At 38.8% G+C, this 27,130-nt stretch overlaps 1 protein-coding gene across 1 annotated transcript; it reads left to right on the top strand.

The window, feature by feature from the left end:
- The first annotated feature begins 1,157 nt into the window (after positions 1–1,157).
- On the top strand, positions 1,158–20,643 carry WDR1 (WD repeat domain 1). The gene is made up of 15 exons (XM_062575340.1): positions 1,158–1,338; positions 1,659–1,780; positions 5,693–5,783; positions 8,829–8,976; positions 10,597–10,777; positions 12,663–12,740; positions 13,454–13,534; positions 13,636–13,869; positions 14,725–14,814; positions 15,542–15,696; positions 16,360–16,447; positions 17,873–17,983; positions 18,468–18,638; positions 19,520–19,664; positions 19,996–20,643. Exons 1-15 carry the CDS (start codon positions 1,323–1,325, stop codon positions 20,103–20,105), a joined length of 1,821 nt encoding a protein of 606 aa, XP_062431324.1. The 5' UTR covers positions 1,158–1,322; the 3' UTR covers positions 20,106–20,643.
- Positions 20,644–27,130: the final 6,487 nt, after the last annotated feature.

Genomic DNA, 27,130 nt, shown 5'->3' with positions numbered 1-27,130 from the left:
TAGCATCCGAGAGAAAAATACACATACCATCCTTTTTATGCCTCCTATGTAACTCTGGATAAGTTGTTTCCCCTCACAGCTTGTTGTCCTTGTTACTTGAAGCAAGCCTGCTCTTCCACCTCTCTGGACAGTTCTGAGAAAACTTTCAAGTTTGTAAAGAACCTGAGTAACGTCTACAGTTGAATGGCAAAAAACTACATTTTTTTTTAAGGTATAGAAAAGATGAACATTAGGGATGAGGTAATATTTGTCTTCAAGGAAATACTGACTATAGATAGGAAAGAACTTTTTCATACTTCTATAAAAGAAAGAGATCAAGTACCAGTAGACCTGCATAGCCTGTGTTGCAGGAGATAACTACAACTACCTTAATCTCTTCCTACAAACATGAATATTTCTGAAACCAAACCGGAGTTCTTTCCCCTAAATGACTTAGGGCACATACCTAGTGTCCCTACAAGGACTAGTACTGCGGGAAACCCCCCCAGACTAGGTGCATCGACTCGGGCGCGGGCGCCCGCGGCCTCCGCGCCGAGGCGAAGCGAGACCAGGGGGCGCTGACCCGCAGAGCCAACATGGCGGCCGTGCCTCAGCTTGCTCCCCGCCATCACCTGCTCCCTCACCGTCCTCTGCCCCGGACCCTTCCCAGGCCGCCCTTGCTCCTCAGGCCCGCAGCAGACTTCTCCCCACACACGCCGCTGCCTCCTCCCAAACCCGCACGCGCCCCTCCCCGTGGCGCGGCCCCACTGAGCCGCGCACAGGCTGAGCCCCGCAGAGGGCGCCCGCAGCGGCTTCACCGCCGCTCCTGCGCATGCGCCACACGCTACGCATGCCCTGAGCAGCGCCGCGGCGGCGGCGGCGGACGCGCATGCGCAGCCCGCCCGGCGGCGCGCACCCCGAGGGCGGGCGGAGCTGCCGTGTGGCGCCTCGCGCCGCCCGCCGCCGCCCGCGCGCAGCTCCCTGCTGGGGCGGGGCCGGCTCCTGCGGCCGCCCCAGCCGCGCAGCGCCGAGCCGAGCCGAGCCACGCCGCGCAGCACAGCGCCGCGCCGACGGCATTTCCGGGGGAGGGAGCGGCGCGCGGGCTCGCGGGGAGCGGCGCGGCGCGGCGCGAGCAGAGTTGACTATATATGGTCAAAGGCAGGGGAGAGCGGCGGGCCGCGCGGGCGCTTCCTGCTTCGTGCCGCTGGGCGCCGCGGGGCTGAGGCGGCGCTGAGGCGGCGGCGGCGGCGGCGGCGGAGAGGCCGGTCTGGGTCTGCCTGCGCTCGGCGCGCTTCGCCTCCCTTCCCGGCGCCACCACCCGCGGCGGTAACAAGTGGGCGACGATGCCGTACGAGATCAGTAAGTGCCCGGCTGGAGCGGCGGGGAGGCGACGCGGCGGCGGCGGCGGCTTTGGCAGCCGGAGGGCGCCTCGCCCGGGGATCCCGCCGCCCGCCCGCGGCCGTGGGCGCCGCCGTTAGCCGCCGCCGAGGCGGTGCCGGGCGGCCGCGGAGCCGGCGGTTCCTCGCGGCCCAGTGGCAGCAACAAGTTACCGCGGCTGCCGGCCGGCGCCGGGCGGGGCGTGCGCCCGCCTGAGAGGCGTTTGTTAACGGGAATGAATAAAACCTTTATGTCTCTCCTTCTCTTTCTTTCTTTTTTTTTTTCCCCTCTTGTTTTCGTAGAAAAAGTGTTTGCCAGCCTCCCACAGGTTGAAAGAGGCGTTTCCAAAATTATTGGAGGTGATCCTAAGGGCAATAATTTTCTTTACACCAATGGAAAATGTGTCGTCATCAGAAACATTGATGTAATGTATCTTGATTTGTTTTATTTCCTAATATAGTTCGTTTTGCTAAGTTTCATTTTTGCTTCTCAGCCCTTCTCCTGTAATAGCCTGTGCTTTATTCCAACTTAGTAAATTCAATTAAGGTCACAGATCAGCAGGAGGGGAAGAGGAAGGGCGCATGACTCAGGCGTAAAATTATGGACAGTGACTGTAGAAATCTGTAGAAAATCTCTGAAATGCGCAGTTCTCTCCCTGTCATTATGTGGGATTTGTAGACCAGAGATAGGGATATTCTGGTTGGCCCTGTTTATCATAACTGTTATGAAGTTGAGAGATGGATCTGTCTAATGAATGAGAACTCTTCCGTTTTTGCTCTAGTGGGCCTTTCTCTTGTAGGAGAAGCATGCAGATGCTGACAAGTAGCTATGTTTAAGTCCATTACTCCATAGCTTCTTTCTTTTCCACTGCGCTCCAGGAATCAGAGCAGTTGTCAGTTACTTGACTCTGTGGCAGGCTGTCTGTACATTCAAAGTTTTCAGCCCTGCTGACAGAGAACTTCTCATTGATTAAATGTTGGAATACCACTATTAATGTTTTTGGTGGTGTTGAGTTCTTCTGTGATGATAAGAGGTGTTAAGTATATTATTTAAATTACTACTTGAAAGATGGCATTGCTCTGAAAAAGATGGAGGAAGCATTACATGTCTAGGCTATTGGCTTGCTATTGGATTAAAAAAATATATATTTCCTTCAGAATAAATGTTTATACTTTGGGAAAACCGAACTCCTAGATTGGCTTTCATTTTTTTACCCTGTAACTTTGGCTTGCAGTGGGATGGATTGTGCTTCTCTGGAATTTTCAGGTCTCTAAATCGATGGATTTTTTTAATGACTCTTTCTGTAAAATGACTATTGTAAATTGAATTTTTACGAATATTTTCCTGATTCCTCTCACCACCCTTGCTATATATGACTGTTTCTTATTTCATTGTCATGCCATAATACAGAAATGCTGCTAAACACTTAATTTCTTACAAGTTTCTTTTTTGATATCAGTTAGGTTTTCTTTTTTCACTTAAAGTACAAGTTTGGTTTTGCTTTTCTTGTTAATGTCTCAGTATAATGTGATAATAGTATTTCACCGTTGGTATCAAGAAAAAATCAATTTTCTGAAACCAGAAGTCTCAATAATGGCACACAGTGTGATGAGAGAAGAGCCAGTCTGCCAACAGCACAGTTTCTGCCCCAGTTATGTATTGTGATCTGCTGCCTTTGCACTGTCATTAGTGTTCATCCAACCCTGTTTTGTGGGTAGACTGGAAGAAAACAATTTTTCTTTTGGCTTCTTGAATCAGCTCACTGAAGAATCACACAGTGCAAATGAACAGTCCCTGTTAAAACCAGAAGGTAAAGCATATGGCAAGGTCTGAACACAGGAAAGGTAGGATTGTGGGAACTGCGATTTAGACCTGTTCAAACTTCCATTGAAAGTTGAGAATGGAAGTAATAAAAACCTTCAGTTTTGCAGTGTAATTCGTGCTGGTATGTAAATTTACCTGAACTGGCAAGTAGGAAGATGCTGCTACTGTTAATGATTGACAGAACACATTCTGCAGACTGCTACAAAATGTTTTGTAGCAATGATACAAAAACTGACCAAAGCGAACAGTATGGTTTTTGTGTCAGGGAATGTTGCAGTTTGTTCCTAAACCTATGTGTAAATGTGCCACTGATGCCTTCATTGAAGGTTTGAATCCTGCATAAACAGCTTGTAAGAAGGAAATGAAGTATTGGGAGGGCCCTGTGCAGTCCCTCTACAATTTTTCCAGTGTCACCTGGAACAGTCATGCTCTAATTAAAAACAAACAAAGAAAACAAGTACATCATTAAAATATAGTGATCAGCTCTGTAAATCTGCTGAAGTTGTAGCAGCAGCTAAAGTATGGTGCTGAGTGAACAGTTCATGCTTGATTTTTGAGCATGATCTGAACACTTTCTTTAAAGTAGAAAAAGTGCTGGAAAAGCACTGTAGATAAGAAGGACTAGGGATATTTGTAAGGTTTCATGCCTCATTAATATTGTATCATATTCATAGGTCCAAGCTTACTTTGAAGCTTGGAACTTAAACTACTCACTTTCTTAAGTGGCTCTAGTTTCAGTGTTCAAAATAAGCCACGTAGATTCAGTGAGAGTGCTTATCCCTGAACTTGCCCCTAGCCCTCTTCAAAAAGTAACAGTATATAATTAGGTATTGCATTTGTCCTGGCTAATGTTGTAATTTTGTTAAACTCTTTCTCTGAAATGCCCTTTTTGGAGCTATGAAAGACATTCAAGTTAGAAAACTGAACTTACAAGCAGAAATAATCTTATCAAATAACAAACGTTTACGTTGCCAGCTCTGGTTTATTTGCTTGTATTCAAAATTTCTTAAACATACCTTGAATTTAGGGGCCTGACTTTTATCCTTCTTCTACCCCTTACCCCCCTTAATTCAGTCTGTAAGTCCAATCTCTTACCTATTTAGCCTTAAGGACTCTTGGAGGTTCTTACTATAAAACATCAGTTGCTTATATATGTATCACTCTTAACAAAATACGGTTTTCTGAGTGCCCTGAAACTGTAGATGATGCAACCTCAGAATGGGGGAGACATTGTCTTGCCTTGCTTAGTTAAAATCCAGTAACACACAAAATGGAGTGTGGCATGTGGATGCTGTAAATGCAGACATTTGAGACTTAAGCAGGGCTATAATGCACTCAAGCAATGTAAAAGCATGCTGTACCAGAAATGGAAAAGAGCTGCTTCTTGCATGAGTAAGCTATATTCTATCTCCTGGGATTTACAGTACTGTAAGAGCAAGAGGCTGTCTGCTTCCTAAAACAGAGCAGGTGCTTTAGTTTTTTCTGATTGGACAGCTGAGTCATACCATATTACCAGGTGGGTTTCTGGTATAATTGAACAACTGTATATTAATCATAGCAATTAAAATGGACTCTTTTCCTGACCAGGTAAGTCAAGTTTCTGGAACTGGAAAATACTTTGTAACTGGTATTAAAAAGTAGAATAATGTAGTACTGATGCACTGGTTCATTGCTCTACCTGGAAGATGTGCAGTATGGAGGTTTTATACAATTTCTAATTTGAGAGCAGATACTGGAAGAATTGTGTGTTTTGATGTCATCCTTTTGATTTGGCCCCTTCTCTGTTCTACTGAGACACTGAATCAGTTTAATTATCCTATCTGAAGTGTCTGAAAACATATTTAAGACTGAAAAGATGTAATTGTGATAGCGTGGCAGTGAATGATGCATTTCTTTCATTATTCCAGTATGGTTACTGATACTGGAGAAGACTTCTCTTACACTAGTCTATTTAAAGTTTTGGACTAGATGTCCATTGGCAAGAAAGAGCAGGTCTTGCACATCTCACTGGTTACTGAGTAATCTTGAATATGTATCAGCGAGTAACTTGGGTGCAATATGTTGTGCTTAATTGTAGTAGAATTTTTGGATGTATACTGCAAAGCACAGAGTATATTTAGTATTCTACCTAGATAATTATTTTACTTGGCCAGCCCTATTAAAAAGGTGCCTATAACTTGACTTGTTATTTTGGTTTCTTTGAGGGTCAGTAGATTCTGAAGAAGGAAATAGCAGAGGAAATGCTTTAAGTTGTGGCAGTTAGAAATTACTGTGTTTTAGTTATAGTAGACAGTAATTTTGCACAATGTACTCTATACTTTTCTCTGTAGAGTTTGATTTTAGCCAGTTTTTCACCTTAAAGTATAAGGTGGAGGGAAGGGATGAGAGAATGAATGCAGGGAAAAATTCTGACATCTGATTTTAGTCCTGTGAAAATTGGGCAATACTGCTTAGTAACTTTTTCCTTCCCCCCCCCCCCACTCCCCTCCTCTTTCCTCCTTCTTTAAATTAGAATCCTGCAGTTGCTGACATCTACACTGAGCATGCCCATCAGGTTGTAGTTGCCAAGTATGCTCCCAGTGGATTTTACATTGCATCTGGAGGTAAAGTATCAGTGTGCATGTTGCATGAGCTGTGTGGAAAGAGCTGTTAAAGTGCTTAACACAGAACTTACTGGTGTAGTGAAGCAGCACTTCCCATTGGCTGCATATATTCTGTACAATGTGACCCACTTTAATGTAATTCTGTGTGCATGTGGGGAAGGACCAATTTTGGTACTTTGTACCAAATTTTTATACTTCTAACCTCTTTCTAAAGCAATGAGCTCAGTGGCATGCTTGTTCTTTTTAAAACTAGTGGTATTTAAATAAAAAGAATCTGAAAATGAGCTTTAAATGCAAGTCTGTTTAGAGTAAGGGACAAATCTTAACATAATGAGTTGCTTTTGTACATATAGTAAAATGCAATTTTATTCCTGAAATATAGGACCACTGGTTTAGTGCGTTAATAAGCTTGGATGCTTTTGGGTGGCAGTGATTCTAGTAGAGTCCTTTCCTTTCCTTCCATGTTTTTTACTGGCAGAACTTGGCAAGATTTGGCTTTTTTAACTGTTGTAACATGAACTAAAGGCTTTCTCTGGTAAGTTAAGGGGAAAAGATATTCATTCCTAACTTTGTGTAATATATGTGAATCAGTAGACTGAGAATAGGTAGCATGAATTTTTTGCAGCCTCCCTTGAATTATTAGCAGAAATAGTTGTAATTTTTGATTACAAGCAGAACTAAACAAACCCACCTTAATAGAAGTTTCTTTGAAAGAGTTGATCTTTTTCAGGTAACACTCTTTAGGCCTAGTATACAGCTAAGGAATGTTAATAAATACATTATTACAACTTCCCTTTCTTAAAAACAATTGCAGTTAGTTTACTTTAAATCTACTTGCCATTGTGAACTAGAAATACTTCATAAGCAAGTAGCAGACCTCAGTCCAGGAATACTTCTTGTTTTTAAATAACATTGATTATTGTTGCTGAAAATAAAATATTCTGAATATGAACCCCTTAGAGATTCAAGACTCGTACTGCACAGGTCTTAGAATGGGAATTCTTCTCTCAGCAATTTTAAGGGAACAACTTTTTTGAAAAGCTAAAATACTTCAGTTCTTTCCTTCTGGGATTTGTGCGTAGCTAAAAGCTATATTAATATATATATCTGTTGAGTACTGAGAAAGCTTTAAGGCCGTTGGTTAGCATAGCCTTCCCCCGCCTCTGCCCACCCAGGGAAGCAAAGCCAGTATTTTCTTGGCTCAGTCTTATGTGTGAACCATATGTCAAACTGATGTGTTCTTTGTTCTTCAGATTTGGTGCTTTAGGTTTGTGTTGTATTGATCCTTCAATGTAACCATCAGCTTTTTAACCTTGTAGATTCTCATTCGTCTGTAGAATAACAGTAGTGTATACACAGTCCCCATGTAAAGATTCTTTTTGTTAGTGATCAGGTTAAAGAATCCCCTTCATTTTAAGGAAGTATTCAGATGACTTTTTTTTTTTTTCCAAAAGTTGTCTGTCCTGTCTAAATAAGCAAGCTTAGGCTGCCATGTTTCTCTGAACTATCTTCTGTATCAGTTGTAAAGTCTCATGATGCTGCCAAGCACAGGTATAAAGACAGCATTAGATTGTTTAAGCTGTTCTAAGTATAATGTAAGATTCATGTCTATATCCATAACCAAATTTGAACTAGATGTGCAGCATGTTTTAATACTTGAAAGATTTGATTAGGCAGTCCTTTAACAAAATCTTCTGTGGCTTTTGTGATAATTTCTCCTATACTGCGATCATAAGAGGTGTAGTGATTGGGGACGGCATGAAATTCAAGCTGTGTCCTGTCAGAGCACAATAACTGGATTTTTGAAGTCCAAATTAAAATTTAATTTCAATAACATTTAGATTAGAATGGAGGATTCTGAATTTGTCCTTTTAGCAGGAGTGGAGAAGATAAGCCCTTGGTCAGTCCTAGAAATGTGAGGACGCTTTATGTCTAAGCTGGATTATAAAGAAGCACTGATAAATAGTAGATAATGAATCAAGAGCTCTGCTGAGGTGAAAGGCATACCTTTTTAATATGTGATTTACTGTTAAACAGCTTTTATGAAGGGTTTAATACACATAACTTGCTATGCGACTTTCATTACAAAAATATAAACTTGTCTGTGTCTAGAACAACTCCTCAATTTACAATGCTCTACCACAGTATTGGCTGTGAATAGAAGCAAGCTTTAGGCCTCTGCAGTACTGAGAGGAAACAATGACCAAAGAAGCTTTCGTTATATTGCATCTTCAGTTGTTATGATCTGTGTTGTCTGCTGCTTTTAACACTAACATTTTTGAATATTCTGTTGACTTCCTCTGTAGTAGTCCAAATGCTGTATATGAATATCTGCACAATGAAGTGCATGCATGCTTTTGTATAGGAAAAAGTAGGTAAATCAAAATGCTCATGAAACCAGTACTATGGACAGAAATCTCTTCACAGATATACAGATAACTGATACCTGTATGCAAAACAGATTTGCTACAAGGATTCAAAAAACCTAAAGTATGAATTTCAGTGCATCAGCTACTCTCCACCACATTGTTCTCTTTAACCTAGATGTAAGGTAGCTTACCTTCCTAGATGTAAGGTAGCTTACCTTCCAGTGATGTGTGGATAAACTGTGTTGTAACTCGTAGAGAGTTTTCTCTTTTTGTTTTGGTAAGCATGCATGCATGCACTGGAGCACTTAAAACAGCACTTAAAAGCAGATAACATGTGAATTCCTACCCTCTCAGTGTGCAGTCTTTTTGCATGTCTTCTTTTAAAGCTGATTGCATATGTTGTATTGATTGCTGCATATCTTAACTTTATATCTAGTTAAAAAAACACACAGTCTCTCAATGAAATGGATGTAGTTTTTGGCATCCCTAAATCGTGTGGGTTTTTTTATTATTATTATTATTCTTTTTGTAATAGAGTAATTGTAATAGAGTAAGATGGTATGTCCCTAGTACAAGTGTTCAGGGTAGCTGAAAATTTGTATCTTGGCAGACTGCTGAGTCATGTGACTGAGTCATACTGGAACTGCAATAGTTATGTTCTATTATGTTATGGCAGATGTCTCTGGAAAGCTGAGAATCTGGGATACTACACAGAAGGAACACCTACTGAAGTATGAATATCAGCCATTTGCAGGAAAAATAAAGGATCTTGCTTGGACTGAAGACAGCAAGAGAATAGCCGTGGTTGGAGAAGGAAGGGAAAAGTGAGTAATTCTTCTATATGCTGTAAACTTTTGTGTTCTAACAAAGCAGATTCTTTGATGCAAAACCTTTTAATTCTTCAAGGAAATAGTCATGGCTTGTTCCTTCTTTAGACTTAAAGACATGGTGCTCATCAGCGAAACTTTTTATGCAGTATTTGATAGCTGTAGAACAAAATGGCTTATGTACTGGGAAAATACCCACGATCTTAAATTGAGTAATTCTAACAGAATGGTATCTTGATTGTTTTTTAGAGGTGGATTTTATGTTTAATGATACCTATTCCTGGTGATCTTTGGAAGACTACTTTATTTAGTCTAGATAGAATAGGAATGGAACCACAAAGTGATCTTTTTTTTCTCTCTTCAGTTTCACCCCTCCTGAACTGAGAGGATAAAACTGAAGGGTTTTTTTTTTTTTTTTTTTTTTTTAAGCATATCTGAATGTTCTTCTCCAGCAATGCGCTCATATTTTTAAAAATTATTATGCTAATTTCAAAGAAAATCACAACCAGTTATCCTTGTCTAAATGAGATGCCTCTTGTAGCCTGAGAATTGTGGTGACTCCTTTCCCTAATGTTAGAGCTTGATGTATAGTCTGGAGCGGGTAGTTTTGGGCCTTAAGGTCTTAAATAAGTTTTCCACACTCCTTTTTTTTAATCTTATATGTCCTGATATTTGAGAGAGGTTCCTTGGTTTTAGTGCTTCATTTTCTTGTTAGAGAAAAACTGATGTACAGTACATTGTCCATCAGTTGCTATTTTGTATCTTTTCTGCCTCCCCACCTGCCCCTGAGGGTAGAAGTACTAATAAACTAGCTATCCTACATGAAAAAATTTGGCAGTTTAATGTTATGCATAGGTACTTTGACTTCAGAGTTTTGCTAAAGTGATTCAATAGAGCCCTGTAATAGCGATGCTCTGACAATGTAATGCCAATGTATTGATTATATTCTTCTGTAAATTAATTTTAAATAAGAACTGACAGATGCTTTTATAAACCTTTTCCTTGTACCTTTCAGTAATAACTGTTGACATTTTGTTAAGGTTCATTTGATAAATCTAAGTATTCTTTAAGCCTTCTCTTCTGAGATTTATTGAATTGTACTGCTCTAACAGTTACAATGTGTCAGCTCAATTATTAGCAAGCTATTCAGAATAGCTATAGTAGCTAATCAGTTTTGTTGTAGAAATACCCATGGAAACCTGAACGCTTTCATCTAAATGTGATGGTATCCAGTCTAAGCTAAATAATCAAACAATGGAGCTGATGCTATTGTTATCCAAGCACTCTGCATTTTGTATAGTGACTGGACAGCTGGGAACAGTTTACTGCTTTCTTATACAAACCTGAGCTTTCAGACTTAGTAAAAAAACAAATCTTTTATATCTCTGAATTTTAGAAGCTTTATACATAAAACTTGTCTAGTCCCTTTACCAAATGTCTCTCCCCAGCAAGATCTCAAATATCCTTCAGAGAACAATGAGTCACTTGCATGAGATTAACGAGATGACCTAATTTCTTTTCTTTGAGTGCACTCAAATCTGCTGTTTGCAGATGCTTAAGGAGTTAATCTACATTTAACTTTTATGAATTACAGTTATTGTCTGCTTCTCTAACTAGATTTGGAGCAGTGTTCCTGTGGGATAGTGGTTCTTCTGTTGGCGAGATTACTGGGCACAACAAAGTGATCAATAGTGTGGACATAAAACAAACAAGACCTTACCGCCTAGCAACCGGCAGTGATGACAACTGTGCCGCTTTCTTTGAGGGACCACCTTTCAAGTTCAAGTTTACAATAAGTGTGAGTTTAAGCTTAGTTGTGGCTCTGTTAAACTATGCAGCAAGTTGACAAAAGCTTTCCAACAGTCTTGCAGTTCTTCTCACAACTCACTGTTGTAACAGAGGAAGTTCTTAGCTTCCCCTATTGAGGTAGTTAGTGTCAGGTGGCTTTCTTAAATTAATGTTTGAGTATAACCGAAGGCTTCTCTCAAGCCAACAAAGCCAAAACAAATGATTGGTTAGGAAGAAAACCTGAAGCACTCTTCTAATTTCTGGCTTTACGTCCTCTCCCATAACATAATAAGTAGCAAGTTTCACTGGCCTTATTCTTCTGCTTTCTGAGCTCTGCTTCTCAGTGCAGACATGCCTAGAGTTTTTTTAATGCTCTCCAAGGTGCTTTCTTCAAGAAATGTGCTTGTGTTGATGGAATTTTCAATCTGTTTAAGAGTTTGAGTGGTCAAATCTGAAATCTCCAAGGCAACTTTGCGAGGGTGAGCCATAGGTATTTGAAAATTTAACTAATTTCTGAAAGAAATATGTAATTTATGTGATCAGTTTTCTGTTTGTATATTACTTTTTGTTTGTTTCTTGTACTAGTTAAATCTTTTATATAAAATGAAACAAACCTTGGGACTGCTACATTTAAAATGTTGAGATCTTTGTTACTTGAGGCCAAAGAAAATAAAAAGCCAAGAGGTTCTACAGCTGTTTCTGATGGCAGAAAACATGTTTCTTGCCTCAAAAACTCTCGGAATACTGAGTTTTATTTCAGTAGTAAGTTCAGAAAGTTTTGATCTTACAAAAATAAAGTCTTACTACTATATTTTTAAAAAATAAAGTAAGTATGTGCCTTGAGTAGACTTTATACACTGAATTTAGTAAGGCTTCGATTAGAGTTCTAGAAAAGGAATTGTTTTGGGCTCTGCAATCCAGTGAAATGATGTAGTTGCCAAATATATGTCTGAACTTAAGTTGCTACTTACATTTTGCTAAGCTGTTTCTTTTGGAACTCTGAAGTCTGATTTGTTTACCAGGAGTGCTTGGTCGGGTGTGTGTCGCCCTTTTAAAGTGATATTTGATTTGATGTATGGGCTTCATGTATAGGCTGTTACATGGTTTAGACTATAGCCTTGAGATATCATCTAGAAAAAATTCTATATTTAATCAAAGAAAGTAGGTTAGAACCTGCCTTTCGTAATGCTAAAAATAATCTCCTAAATGTCTTTATGGGAGCTTTGGCCTCATTGTGTTGCTTCCCTATTTAACAGGTATTCTAGCTAGCATCATTTGAATAGTCTCCTATTTGTAAATACTCTATTTAGGGATCACACATCATTTGTCTGATTACTTCACAGAGCTAGCACTACTGAAATCTCTCAGAAATGAAAAACCAATAAAACAATAGTTTTTTTTTTTTTTTTTTTTTTTTTTTTTTTTTTTTTACAATATCAAGGATAAGATACTTTTCTGTATGTAAAACTTGTTTGCCCAATGAAGCAAGAGTCAAAATTTGGAGAAAGCTTGCTTGGAAGAGTTCATTGACTGGAGGAGAAGAGTCCCATCCCTGCATCTAGGCTACAGTTGAAGTTTTTTCTGTCCCTCCCTTAAACAATAGTACTCATTCACATGGTGTTGTACTAAGTTTGTTGAATTACATCAGTGTGGATCCCAGAGTTTTCTCCCTGGGCTGGGCTGTTCTTGATCCCCATGATCCTATTCAGTTAGAGGCTAGTCTTGTTCTGTAGCTGTTGAATAGCAGCATTTTCTACAGCAGGCACCTCCCACACAGCAAGCTTATGGCTTGAATAAAAAAGAAATTCAGTGTCACTAGATTATCTTGTATATAAGTAGGTAAATGTATGTAGGTCTGCTGTTAGGTTGCATGCTCATTCTTCTTTCTTCTGTAGGACCATACACGGTTTGTGAACTGCGTAAAGTTTTCTCCTGATGGAAACAGATTTGCTACAGCTAGTGCAGATGGCCAGGTAAAAATAACTAACCCACTCTAGCTCTTTCAGGATGAGAAAAATATGATTTTTCAGGCATTTTGGGAATAGAATCAGTTTTGTAAAATGTGTAGTTTCTGTTCTTATTCTGTGAAAGGGTTGGCTTAAACTTTCAGTGCCTTCCTATAATGCTGCAACAGTTGTGATGTCCATCAGACTGTTCTCACTCTGCTTTTTTTCTGTTTTATTTCTCTATTACTTTTCTTAGAGGTTGTTTTGGCAGGAATAGAGGTTATGTTGGCAGGAGTATATCAGGCTTTTGGAATATGTATGTCCTTGTTATCTGATTCATCTGAAATACTAAACTCAGATAGCGTCCTGACCTTATGTGAACTTCTGGCTGATAAGGGCAGATTGATAACAGCACTTCTGCTGTGAGGAGATCCTTACAAGTAGGCAGATTCCCATGACTGCAGTGCTATTGTCAACCTGCTGTCACAGCACGGGTCAAAAATGTGACATCTGTACACTGGATCCTGTCATTTAAAATTGTGGTGGGAGTGGCTCACTGTGCTTATTTACAATTTTCATCTTATCCGGTTAGTTTTAAATGCAGGAATATTTATGCTTCTTCCTTGAATGTGGTGTTTGATCAGCCTGTAAATGCACCATGCAACAGAAAATTGATGTGTGCAATGCAAGTAACGTAACATTTCAGTTCTCTTTAAATGGTATGTATGTGCTCTGTTCAGATTTTTGTCTATGATGGGAAGACTGGAGAGAAAGTGTGTGCTCTCGGTGGAGGCAAAGCTCATGATGGAGGTATTTATGCTGTAAGTATCGCCTCGTTTGTGTAAATGATCCCGTAAATGGACAGTGAAGTATTGCGGTAATAAATCTGTTTACTATCTTGTGGTGGCATTTGTTTTTACAGATTAGCTGGAGCCCTGACAGTAGTCAACTGCTTTCTGCTTCTGGAGATAAAACTGCTAAAATCTGGGATGTTGGTGCTAATTCTATTGTCAGTACTTTTAACATGGGATCAAATGTTTTGGATCAGCAGCTGGGTTGCTTGTGGCAGAAAGACCACTTATTGAGTATTTCTCTCTCTGGCTATATCAATTATTTGGACAAGAACAATCCAAATAAACCTTTACGTGTCATAAAGGTAGGTTGAACTTCTGTTGTTGCACCACAGATTCTGCAATAAACAGTTCACCGGTTGAAATGGTTCAGATGGAATAGTTACTATTGAAAAACAGTTTTGTTGAATTACTTCACGTCGCCAAACCAGCTATGTCTGTCTGACTCCTGCAAGTCACATAAATCAAAGTTAAATGTTATATGGGGTTACTGTATGTTGTACAAACATACAGACCAATCTTGATTGCAGTTAATGTTATCAAACAGTCTTTCATAGTAGTTTTAAGCCTTCTTGAGATGATAAAAGAAATACAACATAGATAGAAAACTACCAAGGATGCCTGTTTCTTGTTGTTCTACCACATTGGTATATCATGAACAAGGTGACTAGGGTTACTATACAATTGAACTTTAATTTGGGGAATTACAGAGTTCGCTGACACAGCACTCTCACGGGAACTTACATTTTTACATGAACTAGAAATAGATGTCCCAGATTCTTGCTATTGTCGCTTTAAATCTGGCGATTAGTGTGGGTACATGACCATATTTAGTCCTCTTCCCCTGTATTGTAAAGTGGCTGAACAGTAAACTTTATGAAAAGGCTGTGAAAATACCTTGGTCCAGCAGGCTCAGTAACAGGGTTATTTACAGTGCCTATTAGTTCCTTTTAAGGAGCAGTGCATGGAAATAGCAATGCTGTAACAGTTAAATCACTGCACTATTAACTAGCAATTTGTATTCTGGGCGACCTTTAATGCTTATGAGTAAAACAATGTTATCTTTTGAATTGCCTATGATCTTTCTCAAACAAGTTTGATTTATGTACATATTAAAAACAAGAAAATGCCCGTCAAAATTGTTACGCCTCTATTCACAGGGTCATAGTAAATCAATTCAGTGTCTCACAGTGCATAAAAATGGTGGAAAGTCCTATATCTACTCTGGAAGTAATGATGGTCATATTAATATCCTTTGAATGATAAAAAGATATTTGTTTTAGCCCCTTAGATTGAGTGAGCTTCTTAAAATTGTTTTGCTTAAGACAAGAATTACCTTTACTGGACATAATACTTTGTTTAAAAAGTTTATTTTGCTTTTCCTCTAACTTTTCTGCTGTATTTAGTGCTTGCCTTTAACCTTGCCTCTTTGTTGTTTTAAATGTGCCAATTATTAATTTTCAATTCTCATTTCCTGTGGTAGATTGTTAGCAGAGAGGAAGAAGTAATCATAAATTCTCTTGTAACTTCCCATGTGTACTTTGCCATATATGCTATGTTTGTATTGCTGTCTCTTGCTGCTATTGTAAAACAATGTACCTGTCTATTGCAAGTAACATTTTAGATGCTCAGAAAGAGAGCCATAAATTTTCTTGATGCACCCTCTGGCTCAGTAACAAGCATTTCTTAGAGCTGTGTTTTTCTCCACGTGTAGTTTAAGTAGGTTCTTGAAGTTCTGTGTCACGTTCTGTTCTTTATTTGGTCTCTCAAATGTAATCGGGCTTTCTCACTACCCAAGAGAATTCTTAATTTGGTTAGGACTACAGCAATTCCAGTCCTGTTGGTTTTTGGAGCAAGATATTTGTAATACAGTCTATGTTTGACATTTTTGGCATTGCCACAGGGTTGAGCTGTGATGTGTTTAGCTAGCACGCTGCACCAATGTGTTTAAATGTTCCTTAACTCTATTGTGCACATTACTGGGATTCCGAAACTGGAGAGAATGATGGCTTTTCTGGGAAAGGCCATACAAACCAGGTTTCTAGAATGGCAGTGGATGAAATGGATCAGCTGGTCACCTGCAGTATGGATGACACTGTGCGCTATACCAACGTCAGCAAGAGGGATTACAGGTTAGTGAAACTATTGCGTCTTGTTGTATAACAGGCTGCAACACCAGAACAAGATTTTTGTTGATTTACGTGGCAGAAAATCCTGTGTTACAACTTGTTCAGATTTTAAGTTACCATAGAAACTGCAGAAATGATTGCTGTACCAACCTTATTTTTTTTTGTGAGAACGAGAAATGCATCCCAGACTCTTTCTTTGTGTTTCCTCCCTTTCGCAGGTTAGAGATCTGCTTTGTATTGATGGCTTAATTGGCAGGTGGTGGGAAGGATATGTTTTCCTGTGCTAAATACACAGGAGGACTTAATAAATTTGAAGTGTGTGGTTAGAAGGGGTGGAAAATGGTTGGTTGTTTCTTCATGGAAATCACAATTTAAACAAACAATTTTGTGGAATGTTATTAGGATCACTTAGTTAAATTCAAAAAGCAGACTTCTGTATAGTAACATTAATTTCCACTTTGAAGATATACTGCTTGATAAAGATACTAAGATTCTGAAGGGTAAACCCAAGGGAACTGCAGGGTATTTAAAAAATAAATAAATTTTGCAACTTCTTGAAGATCATTAGGGGATGATGATTTGAATAGTCCTTTTAAAATAAGAAGCCTGGAATGATATATTTTGTTTTGTCCTCCTGCTTCTCCGCTTGGCTACACCTTACTTCAGCGGTCAGGATACTGTGAAAATGGATGTTCAACCAAAATGTTTAGCTGTGGGTCCTGGTGGATATACTGTAGTTTTATGCATCGGACAAGTAAGTATTAGCTCATGAATTAGCAGTACAATTGTTCTGTTAGAAAATGTAGTGTATGGTAACATGATGATAATGGTGATGGAAACTTGTTTAGCGTGTGATCACCTCATGCTTCTGGGGTATTTATTAATAAGCCTGTGAGAACATAATGAAGCAAGATACTTGTTACAGGCTTGTCTTTTTGCTTGTTGTACTAATTTGATTGTTTTATGACTGTTTACTTACTGAATAGACTAGATGTGCTCTAAGTTGTAGGTTCAAGAGCTTCTGAAGTAAATCATCTCAGCTATTGACTGCAAAGAGTAGAAGGCTCCTAAAACCTTTGAATTGTTGCTAATTTCAAAGTTATTGTTTCTGTTTCCCTTCCCTTTCCCTTATTTCTTACCTTTTGGAGAGAGGGAGCCAAAAAAAGGGGAAGCAGAAAAGGGTAAAGTGGGAAAGGTAACTTTGTTCTGTCACGTAATTGAGGTGCAATAAATGCATTTAATCTTTTATGTACCATTAAGTGACCTTTAAGAAACTTTTTGCTTTTGAGTGTTTAGGACTTCTGATACATATTTTTTTAATCACGTTATAAAGGTGGTTTTTATTTTCTTTTCAGTTCCCAATAGGAATTAACAAATGCTTGTACAAGCGCATTAATCTCTTAAGTAATGGTCTTAGTTAATGTGTTCAGTGAGGCGACTTTAGGGAAAGGATTTCTCAGTTCTGCATTTTTCTTCTCCAACTAACTAACAACCTAATGCTGTTGTACAGTGCAGATATCTCTAGCTTGCCTGCCTGTAGAATTCAGATCATGCAAAACCAGAGAGACTTGTGCCACCAGGGCTATTTTAGTATCAAAGCGTGCTTAGCTTCTAATGAATTTTGCCTTCTATGTGGGTCTTGGCTCTGTGTCTAGGATTTCAGTAGTGTTGTCCAAATGTGTTTTTTGATGTGAGTTACAACTCCAGTTGCTTATTAAGTAGAACTGGATAGGAGATAGCTCTTAAAATGTTACATTGCTGTATCAACTTGCCTGCTAACTTAGTCCTCCTTCTCTTCCCTTAAGAGCAAACCAGGAAGGTAATAAGTATTGCTAAAAAACACTGCTTTATCTGTTTCTCTTCTGTTCTGACCAAGCAAGGTGAAGCTGAATGCAATAGAGCATATCCTGTACTACTTAATTTAGAGCATTTAAATCACTCGTTTAGTATGGCAACACAACAATAGTTAGTCACTGCACATAGGCATTTCTTCTCCCCCCCCCCCCTTTTTTTTTTTTTTAAGGAAAAAAAAAGGAATCAGTCGTATGCTTTGGGTCAAAATGCAGTAAACATCTGAGCAGAGTGGATTTGTATTTATGACTAAGCAACATAGCTTAGTCAGTCATTTATCAGACATTTGGAAGAAGGATCTTAGTAGTTCATGGTTGTCTATTTACAGATTGTGTTGATGAAAGATAAGAAAAAATGTTTTGCAATTGATGACCTTGGCTATGAGCCAGAAGCTGTAGCCATTCACCCTGGCGGAGGCACAGCAGCAGTGGGAGGAGTGGTAAGGTTGCACTTTTTAAAACTCCTGTAGACATTTGAACTAGTAAAAGTAACATTTAAAAAAGTAGATTTGTTATTCTGTTGAAAAGTAGTAAATGACAGATGTTACAACAGCAGTACTGTAATAAATAAATGTGTAATTGGAATTCATTGGCTTTTATTCCCCAGCTTCTCCCACCATTGTGACTCTACTAACATCTACTTGATTTTTTTGTGTTTTTGTGGTCTTTAAATTATTAATGTTTCCACTCGATATGAGCTTGAAATAGGCATTTTGCAGAATTTTGCCCAAATTGTAGAAATCAGCTGTATATTCTAGGCTTGGTGAATTGTAGCTTGTACAAACGAGAGCTTCTTTAAACTATTTCCCAGTGTAATAGTACCAGATGGAGTTGGTGAAAGAGCCCCAATAGTTCAATAAGCATTCTTTTACTATTGTTAAGTGTGTTTTGTTCCTTCCTCTCTTCTCCACTTTTAATTTGTAGGATGGAAATGTCTATTTGTATTCAATCCAAGGAACCTCTTTGAAAAATGAGAAGACTTTGGAAGCTAAAGGTCCGGTGACTGACCTGGCATATTCTCATGATGGTGCCTTTCTTGCAGTCTGTGATGCAAACAAGGTTGTCACTGTCTTTAGTGTCACTGATGGCTATGCGGTAAGAATTGCTATATCAGTTGTTCCTTTAAAATAAATAAACAAATAAATTGGCAAACTTAAGATCTGTTGTAGTGAAATGTGATGTAACCTGTGGGATACAACTGTTAAATCACTGTATATTTGGTGTTTCTGTCTACTAGAGAATTGTGTGTATTTCTGTAAAATGGACAGGAATGCAGGCTTAATCTGATTCATGCAAACTGTACAGTACAATAAAACTAATGAAGTAAATAAGACAAAGACTTGGCAATAAAACTTTGGCTGTGGCATACAGCTCTATGGTAAGGACTAAGAAATGAAAGGGATACCGCAGGGACAGAGAATTTTGTCCATCCTTCGATCTAATGTCTTTTAATCAAGAGCCAACTAACTGGCAATTTCCAGTTTTTAGCTGAATAGTAAATAATTGAATCAGCCTTTAAAGTTGTTTAGGCTTTGACTGTAATGACACTGAAAAGAAAAATACAGGGTGGTGTTCTAGAAAAATGTTCCATTTTCAAAGTAAAAACAAAGAATTTTTCTTTTAGAAACATCTATTGAGAAATTTTAAAGACTTCTGAGTAACAAATGATTTGCTGCATGTGCACTTTACTGACTCAGTTTTCTTTACTGAAAGTGGCAAGACTTTTTCTAAAGGTTTAGAGTTTATTGATCCCACTAGTGTTTATAAATAAGCATCATAAAATGAAATTTTAGGAGCTCTGCAGTCATCTCTGCTTTGCACATTGCAAAACTACTTTGTCTGGGACATCTACAATGTTCGGAATCTTGCAGGATCATATTGTTTATTTTGTTAGGCTGTATGCTTAAAAGTCAGTATCTTCTTGAAATAACTTAAATCAATGAAGTAACACTGTATTCCTGATCACTTTGAAATAGGAACATAATGTCTTTTATGGACACCATGCAAAAATTGTTTGTATTGCCTGGTCACCAGACAATGAACATTTTGCTTCTGGAGGCATGGACATGATGGTATATGTTTGGACTGTAAGTGATCCAGAGACCAGAGTCAAGATACCAGGTATGTTTGCTTCAAAATCTGCTTTGAAAGTTGGCAGTCTTTCTTGAAATGTAGCATAGTGCATATTTTCCAGAACTAAATGGTAAGCCAGACACATTGTTTTGAATGTTTCCAAACTAATTATACCATAATCTTCAGCCTCTTCTATCAAGCTAAAATAGCTAGAATGCCTCTTTGAAAGTCTTTTATTTCATAAAATGTATCTTGTATATTCATAAAATACACTACTAGTATATAATGCAACTCAAAATCACATTTAGAGTGTGTGTTAAAGATATTTTGTCAGCTTAGCCTTTTTAACACTTTTTTGTTATCTTGCACTGCCATACAGATGCTCACAGACTACATCATGTAAGCGGCTTGGCATGGTTGGATGAACATACTCTGGTAACAACATCCCATGATGCTTCTGTCAAAGAATGGTCTATCTCCTACCAATGAAATAAGCCCTCTTTGGAAGGACCTAATCAGGGACTAGAACTACTGCAGTGGAACATAGCATTTCTCTTAAAGAATCTCTATTGGCCTCTGGGTCTTCTATCATATCCTCATATCTTTACAGGGTGTTCATATCTGTAATTAAATATACTTTGAAAGCTTTAGCCAGTAACAGTTTGCACATGAAAAGCACTTAAATTATGTCTGGAGCTTAAACTTTGTGCTGAACATTCCAGAGGCAACAGCCTAGCAAGTTGGCGTGAAAGATTCAAACTCAATCAGTTGTTCTTTTCTAACCAAGAAACGTGAGATTGTACAGCATGAGAGTAATACTTCTCATTTTTTCTAATTACAGAACATTTCTGTACTAATGGTCATAGTAAGAATATATAGTTGTTACCTGAAACCAATCATGCTGTGTGCAGCTACTGTATATTGCTTTGCCTCTCTGTACTGCACCAAACTGTTGCCTCATATTTTCTCCTCCAGATAACAAAATGGGGTACATACATAATAAACTTTTTATGTATTTCATGTCAAAGCTTTGTGGTTTATTTTAGGATGGAAGTGTGGGACTTTGATGTACTTACTGTTGTGGGTTTAATGTTTACAAGTAATTGTCATGGCAACTTCTTGCTTCAGAAACACCTTTGTGATTTTATGAATTAAGAGTGTGTGGTCATTTCAATGTCGGAAAAAATCATTCTGTGTGAAAGATTAAAGATATTTCGTGTTTGAAGGAGGAGGAGCATGTTATTTGAAAGAACAGAGTACTTCCAACACCTTTAAAAAGTACAGGAATTAAACTAAGTGAAGCATTATTATGACTTGAAGTTATTTTTGAGAAGATAATCAAGCTGTTTGAGTAAGTTTTATACATTTGCATGTGCAGACCAGTTGCATGTAAACTGTTGCCTGATATGAACAGGTCATGATCTTATGTGTTTAGTTCCCTTTTTACACTTTAGAATGCATTTAAGTGACTTTGATCCTATCAGTCTGACCACGGTTGAGGAGGAGACTCTGATGCAAAGTAGTAGGTAGATTGGTGATCGTCTCTTGTGGCCGAAGGAAACTGCTGCTGTCCAAAACTTTGAAAGACTTTAAAACTTTGTTTTATACTAAGCCTTCACCACCACCTCTCCACTGCTCTTTAGGTTGTATTAAGTTTTCCTTACTGTGTGGACTTGCATGTTGTTTGTTTACAAATCATATCTAATGATACAAATACATATCTAATGATTAAAATCTAATGACACTAATTGTACAGCAAATAAAATGCTTTTGCTGCTTCTCATACCATGGACTGTTGCTCAGTCACTGAAAATTTTGCCTGTCAAAAATGACTTAGCAAGACATCTTTTAAAAAGGGAAGATCTTGATTTCCTTTTTTGGGAGTGGTGATTAAAATTTCATCAGAGCGAGTGTGTTGTCTTCTGGTACGCAAACCAACTTAGAGTAGAACAATTGAGCCAGGTTTTACCTAAGAAGCAGAGTATTTTGCATAACAGTTTCTTTGTGCTTTCTCCCTCTCTCAGTTAGAATTTCGCGTGTCCATTTATTAACAACTGAAGGACAAGAGATGTAGAAGAGAAGTTTTGGAAAAGGGCCTATCAGAAATTAAGTATAAGATCCAAATGAACTAAACTGTTGATAGTGTCTAGATCCATAAAAATTGTTCTACAGTGGCTTATTCTGAGGTTTCCTGTGCAGTCTATCCACTGTTGCCTAAAACAGATTTGGAAGGGATGCAACTGAATCTGCCTAGGGGCATCCTATGGTGGCTGAACCCCTGTCATTTAGGTAATGATAAAAGGAGAAGAAAAGATAATGCAGTTGCCTATGGGCACGTAACTCCACTGATTAAATTTTGTTTTTTGGAAGAGGTGGTCTTGGCTAGTGAAATGGTTTTCCGGGGGAAACGTCAGAATTAATTGACGTCTCCTGCCACATTGGAGGGGAAGATCCTTTCCTGTACCTCAGAACTGGTGCACGATGTCCGAAAGGTGATATGAGTGTAAGGCAAGGTGTTTTCTGATTCTTGGAAGATCATGATGGATGCCTATTAGCTAGAAACCTTGTAATATGATTCAGTTTTGGACATTTGTCTGTAGGTTGTTCATGCTTCAGTTTCCATTGGACTTGTTTATTGGTGTATAGCCTGAGTTTCAAATTTCTTAAAGACGAATGTGATCATCTTATTCCTATAGCAAATCTTGACTCTACAGAACAGAAGAGATACTCTTCTACACCAAATGCACAGGTTATTTGTTGATCCAGTGCAGGTAGAACAAAAACTGAGTTGAAGTCCAGTTGTACTCCTCTGAGTCAGCTGCCTCGATCACCTGTATTTGTGCATCAGGCTGAAAAAGTGCAATCTCTTAAGCTGAATTTAGAGGTCAAGAAATAGTAACGTGGAGGGTAGAGGAGTTGGGGAAGAGCCCCCAACTACAGAATGACTGCTGTTTACCAATCTCAGTATACAAGCACCCTCCAAAGTTGAAATTTTGTCTTTTGTTATGGCTTCTAGTGACTGCTTAAAATGCCAGGTGTATCGTATGTAATAAAGCTACTGTTTTAAAAGGAGAAACAAATACTGTACTTTCATTTGGCTGTATTACAACAAAAGATCTTTTCTGAAGAGAATTCAGAGCTCAGAGATAGTGATGTGGAAGTAGAGCATTGCTGCTAGTTTAACCTTTTTCTTCAAAAACCCTATTTGTCTTAAGCTATGGACTATTACAGAGCCTCTGCAAAACAAGGGATAGAGACAGCTGTTCACTGTCGGGTAACCTTGTGTGTAGTAATGGAGACCATTTTGGTTGGCCAAGCTTGTTTCAGTTGTTGTATTTCTCCCCTGTTTCCATGGTCTCCTTGAACCCTGTTCTGGCTGTTTGTGGCGAGAGAGGCTGCAGAGATGGCAGCTGATAGCAGGCTGTTTTTGAGGCACACTGTCAACCTCTTGGCCTGCTGTGAAGCAAACAGCAGGAATGGACCTAAGATCCAAAGTCTTGTTTTCTCCAAATTCTTTTTTTTTTTTTTTTAAGCAGTGGTGCACAAACGTGGTGACCTCAAAAGAAAACACGTGGGATTCTCATATGAGTATGAAATTATGGCTGTAAGTAGGAGTACACTAAAAGGAGGAGGGAAAAAAAAAATCCTTAGATGTTCCTATATTAACAGTCTAGTTGTGAATTTTTGTAGTACTAGTTCAAGCCCTGACCAAGCATTGCTCTACGCTGCCTTTACCTCTAAAGGCTTCTTTTTCAGGCATGAATTTGATTTAAGGTCTAGCTGGAAGTTGCCTGAAAGCAAATTTCACTTCATCGTGTCTGGCAGCTTGCCTGCTCTACAGTGAAAATGCAGCTTAATTAGGCCAGGGATAGATTTGGAAAATGAATGTGACCTGTAAGTCCTCTCAAGGCTGAACTGCATGATTTATCTTCCCCTCCCCCTTTAATAGTGTGATTTAATCCTGTTTTCCTGTTCTCTTTCTGCTCTTCTCATAGAGCATTGGTCTTTGAAGAAGTTTGTCTTTACTGTCAAGCAGAAGCTAACAGCAGCTGTTCTGTGGAATATCAGCAGCAAATCCTAAATGATGTTTTTAACCAGCAGTTAATAAATCCAAAAGTAGAAGACATAACAAATCATTTGGAGATGGAAGCCTGTTTTGTAGGAAGTTGGACATGTGATAGTGAGGGTTAGGGATAGACCCATAACAGATATTTTGGCACTTCTGTTCCTCTACTCAATTCTTTTGCTTAACCATTACAACTTAGACTTGAGGATAGCAACCTGAAAATCTTATTTAAGTAAATATATTGTTCTTGAGCAAAAATCAGAAGTTACAGGGTCTTTGCGTCTTCCAAGCTGGAATTGACTATTTTTTTTTTTTAAGCTAAACTCTTAGATTCTCTGATTAGAAATGTATCCTACAGTATGTATTAGTATGTCATTGCAGATACTGTTTCATAAGTGTTGCATGAGGAGGGATTGGCTGAACAAACCTTTTCCCTATGATAAAATTACCTGCGGCTATCTCTGCAATGAAATCATACTCGGGGTGAGGTAGGGGGGAAGGTGTCGTTCTTGTTGCTAGAGTGGAATGATGCAGTTTGGCTGGCTTGAGAACAAGTTATAAAGTCTCATATGCAAAGTAAATATTTATGATAAGAGAACAAGGCTCCCTGAAGAGGCTCAGGAATGTAACTCATCAGTGAAAGAATAAATACTTGCCTTTCACACTCCAAAGGACAGTTCCTTTGCGAAATACTAGTATTTTTACTGACAGGAATTAAAATCTGTTAAACCAGTTCATAGAAATACTGGTAGAAGGACCTTGAAGATGCTCTTCTTCCTCCATCTAGTCTAATGTCATGTTTGAAGCAGGGCTGTGAACAATACTAGATCAAGCCAGCTTTGTGGGCTTTTGTTTTGTTTCTTTCTTTCTTTCTTTCCTTTCATGTATTTTCTTTGTGCTTATTTTTGCTTTTTTCCTAGCAAAGTCTTAGACAACTTACAAGGCTGGAGATTACACAGCTTCTTTGAGTAATCTATTCTAAGCAAGCTTTTCCTAATGATCAACCTGAAACTCCCAAGATGTATTTTCTGTGGCCACTGTTTTTTGTTATATTTTGTGCTACTGCCAGGAGGAGATTTAAAAATACGCCTTTAGTATTGCCCCCTAGAATGCTTTACTTGTTACCTTACTGACCACTACTTAGGTGTTGAGATGTTGGTTACTGCTGTCTCATCCCCGCTGGTCTGTTCTTCCAGCCCCCATTCCTCTGTTTCTAAATTAGAATGCCGTGGGAGAAGGTGTCTGAAGTCTGTCGCGTCTACTGTGTTCCTTGTATCCACATCATCGTCTATGATGAAATTCATAGCTGTCACATTGTTTAAGTACAATTTGCCTTTTGCAAGCCTATACTGACTATTTTTTCTTGTCTTTTAAGCATTTGGGGTTGAATTCCAATGGGACATGTCATCCGTCCAGAGATTACAGTGTGAGCTAGTTAGCCTCTAGTTTCCTGGGTGCTTTCCACCCCATCCCCAAAGCTGGAGCCATTTGCTGTGTACATTAGTTATTTTCCTGTCATCAAGGCTCTCCCTTTATCAGCGTGATTTTTTTTTTCATTGCTGATAGTCATCTGTCTCACAATCACATTGGCCAACTCTTCAAATAGCTTTGTGCAAGTCTGATCACAATCCTAGGGAGCTGAATACATTCAGTTTTTAAGTAGTCCCTGACATTGCTACCATCTGATAGCTGCCCTTCTCCTCTTCTGACCATACTGGTACATGCAGAGGCCTGAGAGCAGGCTTTGCCTGTGTAAACCAAGGCCAACAACAAAAAGAAGTGTTGAGCACTTGAGCTTTTTCCATGTTGTGTTGTGGTAGATTATTCCCTCCGTTTAACAAGTCCACTTTTCCTTGAGTGATTCAAGAGATAATATTGCTGTGTGTGCTGTTATAAGTATCTTAAACACTACTGTGTTTCCCCATTAAAACAAAGATTGTAGAAGAAATACTGTTCAGTTTTTATGGCCTAGTAATCTGAGACTTACAGGAAGTATATTGCAAGTGAAATGTTCTTTAAACTCATTCTGAATTTATAGTTTCCTGAGATACCCAACCATGTAGTTGTAATATACATTGCATTGCTGTGATAGGAGACTTGTAGATGGCAAATTCTAGTTCATAATTCATGCTAGCTCTATATAAGCTAAGTTCAGATGTGTGTGTGTGCATGCTTGCACACAACAGCATTAGTTGTTTTCATTTCCAATTCTATAGGCTACCTGGTTACTAAGCACACTATTTAGGTAATCCTGAACACCTGCAGTAGGGGTGTTTACTATTGATTCAGACTAGTCAATATGTAGTGTGAGCAGTCAGTCCTTAAATGTCTGTGAAGTAAATTGATTAGCTCTGGTTTTCCTTAGAGAACAATAAAAGTTGTGAAGTGTAATTTGTATCCAATACCAAAAGGCATTTCTTCTTGCATGCTCAGAAATGCTTGTCATTCCAGATTGCTTGGTTTGCATGATTTACAGCAAGTCTGTGCCACATGGACAAATGAGTCATCCTTATTTAGAAGCCACAGAGAATGTGGCTCATCAAAACAGTTCATGCTGAGTTGTTGGGGATTTGACTAGCTGAGAGCTGCCTAACGTGTCAGCCAGGTCTCGATGTTTGTTGATTTGCTTTATTCCGTTAAGCTTGTATATTAAAAAGGGAAGGTGGAATTCTCCTCAGGATAAGAGCACACTGAAGCACATGCATCATGGGGTGACTAGACAGCCTAGGTAATAGGCGTCAATGCTGTGATTGACATGCTCTGAAGGTAGCAAGAAGTGATATCCGTTTCTGATTTACCATAGTTGATTTTCCCCCTTTGTCCTCAGGTAACTTATTGCCTGTATAACGTTAGCAACCTGTGTATGGCCTGTACGACAGTGTGCTCCCCTTAAGGTGTGGTATACAGTACAGTCACTTGCTGGGGAGCGGTACTGGTTTATTCCTGCTCTGCTTATCAATATTAGTGCAGAGAGTATACTGGCGGTAACTTCATCAAGATACAGATAAAAGGCAGGAGTAGTGGTTTCAGGGTGGGGAAATAAGGATGTGAGGAAGTAGTTGCACCAAAACAAGTTGCAGTTACTCTCCACACTGTGAGAATCGACCTCTTAAGCATTTAAAATCTAAACCTTCAGTGCACACTGCAGATGAGCAGTGCTTTGGCTTATAACCACAGAAATTCCTGCATCATGTAAGAGTGTAAAATAGAAACATCGAGGAGGTAAGTAAGGGATTAACAACATACCACATCAGATGTGTGTTATCATGCTTTTGATACTTATTAGATTTAGACAGAATGAAAATAATGATTATAGATATCAAAAAAGGGTCAATTAATAGTTCCTTCTTTGCAACCAGTTGCTACTATGTTCTAGGACATGATTTAGTCACTAGAGTTGCCCTATGCGAAGAACATGCACTTATTACTACTAGAGGTCATAAAGGGT

Source organism: Rhea pennata, chromosome 4 (assembly GCF_028389875.1).
Source record: "Rhea pennata isolate bPtePen1 chromosome 4, bPtePen1.pri, whole genome shotgun sequence".
Taxonomy (NCBI): domain Eukaryota; kingdom Metazoa; phylum Chordata; class Aves; order Rheiformes; family Rheidae; genus Rhea; species Rhea pennata.
Note: the sequence above shows the minus strand (reverse complement) of the source record. Positions and strands in the feature narration are given on the sequence as shown.

Coding starts and splice junctions, on each gene's coding strand:
- WDR1 (XM_062575340.1), top strand. Junction 8,977..10,596: donor GTTGGAGAAGGAAGGGAAAA/GTGAGTAATTCT, acceptor TTCTCTAACTAG/ATTTGGAGCAGTGTTCCTGT. Junction 19,665..19,995: donor GACCAGAGTCAAGATACCAG/GTATGTTTGCTT, acceptor ACTGCCATACAG/ATGCTCACAGACTACATCAT.